General features: G+C 36.2%; 1 protein-coding gene across 4 annotated transcripts in view; it reads left to right on the forward strand.

The window, feature by feature from the left end:
• Positions 1–9,453, forward strand: part of FAM126A (family with sequence similarity 126 member A) — a 58,648-nt gene that overhangs the window by 26,340 nt on the left and 22,855 nt on the right. For 3 of the 4 annotated variants that reach the window (XM_006779026.2, XM_006779027.2, XM_015558180.1), the window contains exons 3-7: positions 1,499–1,600; positions 6,713–6,892; positions 8,005–8,085; positions 8,790–8,905; positions 9,284–9,379. In XM_006779026.2, coding sequence (XP_006779089.1) covers positions 1,499–1,600; positions 6,713–6,892; positions 8,005–8,085; positions 8,790–8,905; positions 9,284–9,379 — 575 coding nt within the window. The remainder of the gene's footprint in view (positions 1–1,498; positions 1,601–6,712; positions 6,893–8,004; positions 8,086–8,789; positions 8,906–9,283; positions 9,380–9,453) is intronic. The other variant, XM_015558181.1, reaches the window with a different exon arrangement.

The following is a 9,453-nucleotide window of genomic DNA, read 5'->3' on the forward strand; positions in this document are numbered from 1 at the left end:
TGAGGCTGGGCTCCAGCTCTGAGGCCTCTGCCGCTGAAAGTAGGTTTCTGGCGTTTGCTTACAATGTTGCGATCCTGCTGGCTGAAGCCCAGCGGACTAAAGCAGGTTTCTGGGGTTTTGTTTAGCTTCTATATTTGTAACATAGTTGCTTCGAGTTGCAGCTCAGAGGCCGGCAGCGGCAGGTGTGGAACGTTGGAGTCCTAAGTCACTGAAGCAAGCAAGCCTCATGTTCGCTTTAAGTTGCCTGGCTGCCGGCCGCCATCTTGGCTGGAAGTTAATTTGCATATTGCCCTGATTAGCCAATAGGAAGAGTAGTGGTCGTATGCTAATTACCATGTTTCTCTTTTATTAGATAGGATTGCCAGTGCGCGTCATATGTACTGGCTGGGTGGTTGGGCAGTTGGACCGACATGTGGTTGGTCACTTAGCCTTTTATATATATAGAAGAAGATGTGTGTCATATGTACCGTCTGGTCAGTTGGATGGTCGGACAGATGGTTGGTTGGTCAGTCACTCACTTACCCTTTTATATATATAGATATATAGATTATATCTACTGCTGGATTTTTGTTGATTGCTTGAAGGAAGTAATGACTTGGGAGACAGACATGTTGTTAAGGAAGGGGTATTTTCTAGGAGGACAGGTTTTTATCCTTTGTTATGAAGTGTTCTGTTTTTGCTTTTTAGGTTTTCCTACTACTTTTATCCCAAACCATTTGACTTACTCCTGGAGTTTTATCTTTTCTCATTCCTCTATGGTCATGGTGTGCTCTCTGAATGGGTGATGCTGGAAAGCTGTGATTAGTTGTGTACATTTTAAATGTCATTAGGAAAACTGGTTTGTTGGTAGTGTGGCTACCTTTTTTTGCAGTCCTGAGGAGTCTAAAATTTCTCCCCAATTTTATAAAGGAGAACAGCCTTACCTAATTTAACAGTCACGCTATGTAACCCAGGAGAGTTACTTTGATAATGATCTGTAGCTTCAGGTTTGAAACATTCAATCCTTATACAACAATGTTTATTAATACAATGTTTATTAAAAAGCAGGATCAATATGGCTAATGAGATTTTTAACTTATATGATGCTACAGAAAAATGTATCTCTGGCTTTACACATGGTTTGTATTCTCATTTTTTACCATACACGGTGATTAAAGATGAAGTGTTGATGTTAATTTACGTCCCCGGTGATGATAAGAGGACTAAAGATATTTTTTGTTTTATTTTTGCAATTATTTTGTTGAGAAATAATTCACATAACTTTTTTTTTGTCTTAAGGTGAAAATGCGATTTTTAGTATATTTATAATGCTGTGCAACTAACACTAGCATCTAATTCTAGGACATGTCCATTGCCCTAAAAAGAAGCTCTATGCCTGTTAGTCACTCTCAACTCTCCCCTCCCCCAATCTCTGAAAACAACTGGTCTACATTCTGTCTATGGATTTGCCTATTCTGGACATTTCATAAAAATAAAATGTATTTTTTATTTTGTTTAGACACTACCAGAAGCATCTTTACCAAATTATGCCACAAATTTGAAAGATAAGAGTTCTTTAGTTTCATCTCTTTATAAAGTTATCCAGGAGCCACAAAGTGAGGTAAGTACTCTTACACTTTGTTGTATTAGAACTATTGATTGTATTAGTACAGTTGATTGATTTTTAAATTTTTATTTTGAAATATATATAAAAGAGTGAGAAACATATGTGTTTAAACAACTATAGTGTACATTATTGCCTTTGAGAAATGGGGTAGAGGGGGTAAGAGAAGAATACTTTATGTTCAAAAATGGCAGAGTAAAAAAACATTTATAATAAAATGAACTCCAGTGTACCCACCCCCAGGCCAAGAAATAAAATTATTGCCAAAATCCAAAAGCCATTTCTGAACATGTTCCTCCTTATCTCTCTCTCTGTATCTTGCTTGAGGTAGCCTAGAAAAGTCTGGGTCACTACATTCATCTACTCCTTTGGCAAATATTTGTGTTCACTATGAGCCAGCTGCAATGCTAGGCAATAGAAAATCAAAGATAAGTAGCATCTTTCAAAGATGAATAGCATTCCTCTCAAAAGAGGAAGGAGTAGAAAGTAAGTAAATACATACTTCCAAGGCAATTCTTAACTGATGCTAGTTGGATATGCTTGAATTTGCTAGGTGTGCAAGATAAAAGACCATTCCAAGCCGTAGGGATAGTTTACAGAGGCCTGAAAAAATGTAAGGCATTTAAGGAAAGGCAAGCACCGGCTGGTGTTTTCCCCAGTCCTTCTTTCTTTTCTCTTGCTTCCATCTCCTTTTCTTTCTTTTTGGTAGCAAATTTAGTTCGAAGGTGATAAAATGATCTATATTCCAGATTCTGATGCTTATAAATCCCACCATTCATAGTAGAAATAGAAAAGGGTTAGAAATAGTGTAGACAATAAAAAGGCATGGCAGTTAGAAAAAAAGCAAATACATAGGCTAATGCAGTAGTTAAGAGAGGATAAGACTGGTAGGAACTGAAGCTGGAAAGAGATTGGGTTGTAGCCATTGTGGATCTTGAAATCTGTCATAAACAGTATAGACTTTTTTTGCACTGAAGGGATGACTTGATTAGATTATTCCTTTAAGAAAGTGGCTATGTGGAGGATAGATTTGGAGAATGGAAAAATTGAAAACAAGAGAGTAGGAAGCTATTAAAATAGCCAAGGAGGGAGCTGTTGAGAACCTGAGCTGTGCCAGTTAGAATGGAAAGAGGGGGAATAGAGGGGAGGAATATGAGGCATGTGATTCTTTTGTACTTGATTTTGGTAGAAGACATGATAGGCTCTAATTACAGCCGTGGGCAAACTATGGCCCGCGGGCCGGATCCGGCCCGTTTGAAATGAATAAAACTATTGAAATAAAAGACTGTACCTTTTATGTAATGATATTTACTTTGAATTTATATTAGTTCACACAAACACTCCATCCATGCTTTTGTTCCGGCCCTCCGGTCCAGTTTAAGAACCCATTGTGGCCCTCGAGTCAAAAAGTTTGCCCACCCCTGCATACCATGAATATTATTATTACTCAGTGCTAAAATAACTTATACTTTGGAGTTCAGTCCTATATAGACCTATGTGCCTTTGGGATGAAACTATCAAAACTAGAGTCTTTAGTTATTTGAGTAGTTCACCTCTTTTGGAGGGGATCTGGAATAACTCAACTTCTGCTGAGTGTGCTATAAAGTGCATCATGAATTTTAAGTGCTGAAGGAAAGAATAGGGAGTATAGTGACAAAAATGTTAACTGGAATAACTGAATAGAATAATCATATTTTGCTTGCCCCTCCCTCCTCCCCAAAGCTTCTTAATTTGTATAGTATGTGTAAGTTGTTTCCTTGAAGAGTTTTAGTTTTTAATGTTTGGGTAAAAACTGTTTTAAAGTTTTCCATATTTAATTGAGAATTATTTCACCAAGTAGAGTAAGTATAGCTATGTGCTTTATAATTTTTTTTTAGTATTTTATTGATTTTTTACAGAGAGGAAGGGAGAGGAATAGAGAGTTAGAAACATCGATGAGAGAGAAACATCGATCAGCTGCCTCCTGCACATCCCAAACTGGGAATGTGCCCACAACCAAGGTACATGCCCCTGACCGGAATCGAACCTGGGACCCTTCAGTCCGCAGGCCGGTGCTCTATCCACTGAGCCAAACCAGTTAGGGCTGCTTTATAATTTTTTAAGCAAGTTAAATCTTATTTATCATTTTGTGCTTAATATTTTAAAAGACTTAAAAATTATTTTTCTGATGAACTGTGTTTTAACCAGGCTACTTTGGATTGAGTTTGTAAGGTAAATTTCTGATAGGCTAGTTTGGTTCATAGCATTTCTTTTATTCAAATTAACAGTGAAAACAGCTCTAATCGTTCATAGCACTATTTCTCAAACTGTGATGAAAGACCAGATTTTAAAAGTTTTCTAATATGCCACAGAATATGTATACCTAATGGTCATGGTGAACATGCAACTCACATCACATGTGAGGTCCCATGCAGATTTGATAAACCCTAACTAATCTATACTCTGAATAAATCTGCTGATCACCCACTTAGATGTTGGAGCATTATCAAGTTGCGATAAAAGTTTCTTCCTTTTAGTTTCTGTATTTATATTGTTGGGGACTGATAACAGTTTGTTGATGGTTTTCAGTCCACGGACCACACATTTAGAAGCACTGATTTAGGAGGTTTTGCATATAATTTTGTTTTATGGTTTTTGCCTGATTAATGTGGTAAAGGTAGTGTGTAATCTGTATTTTTTTAAAATTCTTTATTGTTGAAAGTATTACGTATGTCTCCTTTTCCCCCCATTGACCTCTCACCAGCTGTTCTCATCCCGCAGGATATGCCCTCATCCCCCTACAGTCTGTGACCATGGGTTATGCTTATATGCATGCATACAAGTCCTTTGGTTGCTCTCTTACCCTCCCTCCCCCCCACCCTGCCTTCCCTCTGAGGTTGGATAGTCTGGATCTATTTTTGTTCATCAATTTATGTTGTTCATTATATACCACAAATGAATGTGATCATGTGATATTTATCTTTTTCCAACTGGCTTATTTCGCTTACCATAATGCTGCCCAGGTGCATCCATGCTATTGCAAATGGTAAGAGTTCCTTCTTTTTTACAGCAGTGTAGTATTCCATTGTGTAGATGTACCACAGTTTTTTCATCCACTCATCTGCTGATGGGCACTTAGGCTATTTCCAAATCTTAGCTATTGTAAATTGTCCTGATGTGAACATAGGGGTGCATATATCCTTTCTGATTGGTGTTTATATTTCTTGGGATATATTTCTAGAAGTGAGATTACTGGGTCAAATGGGAGTTCCATTTTTAATTTTTTGAAGAAACTCTATACAGTTTTCCACAGTGGCTGCACCAGTCTACATTCCCACTAGCAGTGCACGAGGGTTCCTTTTTCTCCACATCCTTGCCAGCACTTGTCGTTTGTTGATTTGTTGATAATAGCCATTCTGACAGGTGTGAGATGGTACCTCATTGTTGTTTTGATTTGCATCTCTCAGATGATTAGTGACTTTGAGCATGTTTTATATGTCTCTTGGCCTTCTGTATGTCCTCTTTTAAAAAAGTGTCTATTTAGATCCTTTGTTCATTTTTTTGATTGGATTGTTTATCTTCCTTTTGTTAAGTTGTATAAGTTCCCTACAAATTTTGGAGATTAAAACCTTGTTGGATATAACATTGGCAAATATGTTCTCCCATGTTGTAATCCATATTCTTAAAAGACAACATAGCCCAGCTGACCTGGCTTAGTGGTTGAGCATCAACCTATGAATCAGGAGGTCACACACAGTTTTTTGATTCCTGGTCAGGGCACATGCCCAGGCTGGGAGCTCGATCCCCAGTAAGAGTCTTGCAGGAGGCAGCCAATCAATGATTCTCTCTCATCATTGGTGTTTCTATTTTTCTCTCCCTGTCCCTTCTTCTCTGAAATTAATCCTATATAATAAAAGCCTAATATGCTAAGTGTCCGGTCAACCGGTCGTCCGTTCAACCAATCAAAGCATAATATGCTAATGATATGCTAAGGCTGCTCAACTGCTCTCTATGATGTGCACTGACCACTGGGGGCAGACCGTCAACCGGTCAACCAGTTGCTATGATGTGCATTGACCACCAGAGCACGGATGCTCTGACTGGTAGGTTAGCTTGCTGCTGGGGTCCGGCTGATCGGGACTGAGCAAAATGGGCTGGACATGCCCTGGAGCCCTCCCGCGGTCCCTCCCCAGCTGGCCAAACTCCTGTGTCTCTCCCCGCCCTAATCGTGCACTGGTGGGTCCCTCAGTCTGGCCTGCGCCCTCTCACAATCCAGGGCCCCTTGGTGGATATCTGAGAGCTGCTTTTGGCCCAATCCCGCAGGCCAGGCCAAAGGACATTAGTTTCTGTTCATTATAATTATTGGTAGTAGAAAATCTGTCTAGTAACTTGACTTATATTTATAGCCTGATGGTGTGAAAAATGACTACTCTGAATCTCTTCAAATATTTGTTTATGACTCAGTGTGATCACTGAATATGCTTTATAATAATACTTACCTACAAGGGTCTCTTATCTTGACTTTCAGTTTTTAAAAATGTCTATTATACAGAGGTTGTGGTGGGAGAGGAAAGGTTATATAGATAATTTCCAAATCATGTTTAAAACAAAATGACCACAATGTTTAGATTATCCTGTGGCAATTAACCATGGTTTCAATAGGGATGTAGATCTAAGGGCTCTGTAATTATTCAGCTATTTCACACACCAGTCATTGACAAATGCTGCCTAATTCTAAACTCAGGAGATAACAGTAACTATGTAGCCAATTATTTATATATTGGCATTTTTATTTTTAATTAGAAAGAAAGGGTATTAAAGATATTAAGGAGAAACTATTTATGTCCTAGGTATTTTAAGAAATTAAAAAGATATGGTTTTACTAACAATGCTACCTTAGTTATGAAATATTTTAAAGTTTATGAAGTACTTCTATATACACTTGCTTTGCTTTAGCCTTCCACTAGAGTTCAAAGTTTTACTAAATAGTTTAGCAATGAGTAGTCCCCACCCCCGCAAAAAAAAAAGGGAAACACTTTTATATATTTTAGCAGTTACAATCAAGGAAAAACTTATCAGTGTCTTTCAAATACAATCCAATCTTTGAATTAACATTTTGCCCTCTTCTAGTTGCTAGAACCTGTCTGTCACCAGCTCTTTGAATTCTATCGCAGTGGAGAGGAACAGTTACTTCGATTTACACTGCAGTTTCTTCCAGAACTGATTTGGTGCTACCTTGCCGTCTCAGCCAGCAGAAATGTGCACAGCAGTGGATGCATTGAAGCTCTTCTTCTAGGGGTTTACAATTTGGTTTGTATTTAATGTGGTTAACAAAATGCATAACATTTTCAGCAAAAGCAAGTAGCAACTACTTTTCATGTTTGTAAAGCTAATATTTGTTTTTTTGTACAACAAATGATTCAGCTCATTCTTCCAAACATAACTTTATGAGGTTGAGGTCTATATGGGCATAAGGTACACAACTGTTTAGATAAATTAATGTGTGTGTGTGTATATGTATGTATATATATGTATGTATGTGTGTGTATGTGTATGTATATGTATATATATATATAAAAGGCTAATATGCAAAGTGTCCCTGCGGGAGTTCGATCAGGAGTTCAATCACTTGCTATGACGTACGCTGACCACCAGGCCTAGGGACCCTACCTGTGCACGAATATTGTGCACCGGGCCTCTAGTTATGTAAATAACTCTTTTGGGATTGACTGAAGACTGAAAATAAGACCATTTCTTTTGTAGACATATCTGAAAATATCATTATTGAATTTAAAAGTTTTTAAACCTAAAACTCATTGTCTATAAATTGTTTGTGACCTTCACAAAAAGCTTCGGAGAAAAAATTTAGTCTAACATCTACCACTAATAGTTCTGTAAAATTTGGACTGTCTCCAGAGTTTATAACATTGATTTAACATATAGTTTGAATTACTAATAGTGTTTTTATATTAATTAGTATGACATTCTAGATACTTAAGGTTTCTACTTTTTAAAATGGAAAAAAGTAAGAACTTTTTTTTGACATATTTCATAACTGTGTCAATTGATTTAGAAAATGTAACTTTTTACATGAAAAAAATAATGACTATTAAGACTATATTTATATGTCAGCCACCCTTAAAATTGTTACTTATATATAATTTTTTATGTTACTTATATTTTAAAAGGAGAAAGATTTATGCGATCCGAAGAGAAACCAGAGTATTATATTACTATATTTCAAAAGTGGAAGGTTAACTCCAAGTATTTCTGAATAGTTTATGATGGATTATCATAATTTAAGATTTCAGTTGACTTTAAAATTCTTCTCAGGTCATACTTTAGAATAACAATTTAAATTTAACTTTTAAATTTATGTGCAAAACACAAATATTTTAATATACTTTCTTTTACTTTTGTAGGAAATAGTTGACAAACAGGGACATAGCAAAGTATTGAGTTTTACGATTCCATCTTTATCCAAGCCATCTGTATATCATGAAGTAAGTGACATTTTATCAAAGTATGCTTATTATTGCTAAGATTTGAAGTTGCTATAAATTGTGGTCTGGTTATTGAGACAAAATTTTTGATCAATTTATTAGTATTGTAAGTATAAAAGACTGAAGTATTTGCTGTTTTCAAATTTGAAATAAGAACTCAAAATCATTAAACTCTAAAATCTGATTCTTAAGAAATCTAAAGTATTCATTTTGAAATATTCTTCTCTTCTTCTAATGGATAAGACTAGTCTATTTTTTTGGTAGCAATTATGTATTTTCTTGGCAGAATTTTTGAAGTTTAACTATTATTCCTATTTGTAGTTTGGTTGTTAGTTATTTTTTTAAAAAAAATATGTATTTTATTGATTTTTTACAGAGAGGAAGGGAGAAGGATAGAGAGTTAGAAACATCGATCAGCTGCCTCCTGCACACTCCCCACTGGGGATGTGCCCGCAACCAAGGCACATGCCCTTGACCGGAATCAAACCTGGGACCCTTGAGTCCGCAGGCTGACGCTCTATCCACTGAGCCAAATCGGTTAGGGCAGTTGTTAGTTATTCTTTAAGCAGAAAATTTAGTAGACAGTCTGAATATTTTTAAGATATATGATTTCATGGCAATTATTCTTAGTGGTATATGTATTCTAAGTATCACATTTTTAACAGAAGGGTTTTTATTTCTTTATTCAAATCTCCTTTTTTTAGCCTTCCAGCATTGGGTCCATGGCTCTGACTGAGAGTGCACTATCCCAGCATGGTTTGTCAAAAGTTGTATACAGTGGACCTCACCCCCAAAGGGAGATGCTGACAGCACAGAATAGGTATGCTGTAGAGACATAACCTACACTGCTACCGCACTGATTAAAAACATTATTTCAGTAGGCTTATAAATAATGTTTAATGAGTTGTGTATAACAATTTTTTAAAAATAGAGTCATTGTACAAGAGAAAAAACATAGTCCCGATTTGCCACTTATACTTTGCTTTAGATGTCATTGGAAACATCGAATTTTAAGATAATTTTCATGTGACTGTTACTTGGGAAGTCTTTTTTCTTTTTGGAGTTCTGTATTATTATTGTTGTGATTATTTTGTATAGGTTTATTCTGTAACATACCTCTCCCCAATGCCTGCTTAATTTAATTATGGTTGACTTAAAATTTTAAAGATTTGTAAATATTCTTTTGGTTTATCTTTAGGTTTGAAGTGTTGACATTCCTTTTGTTGTGTTACAATGCTGCCTTAACCTATATGCCCAGTGTTTCTCTTCAATCATTGTGTCAGATTTGTTCAAGGTAAATTAAAATTTAAATGTTTTTAATATTGAAATATATGAATCTAGGATTGCTAGTTTGTTATATATCTAAGT

The sequence above is a fragment of the Myotis davidii genome, unplaced genomic scaffold (genome assembly GCF_000327345.1).
Source record: "Myotis davidii unplaced genomic scaffold, ASM32734v1 scaffold168, whole genome shotgun sequence".
NCBI lineage: Eukaryota > Metazoa > Chordata > Mammalia > Chiroptera > Vespertilionidae > Myotis > Myotis davidii.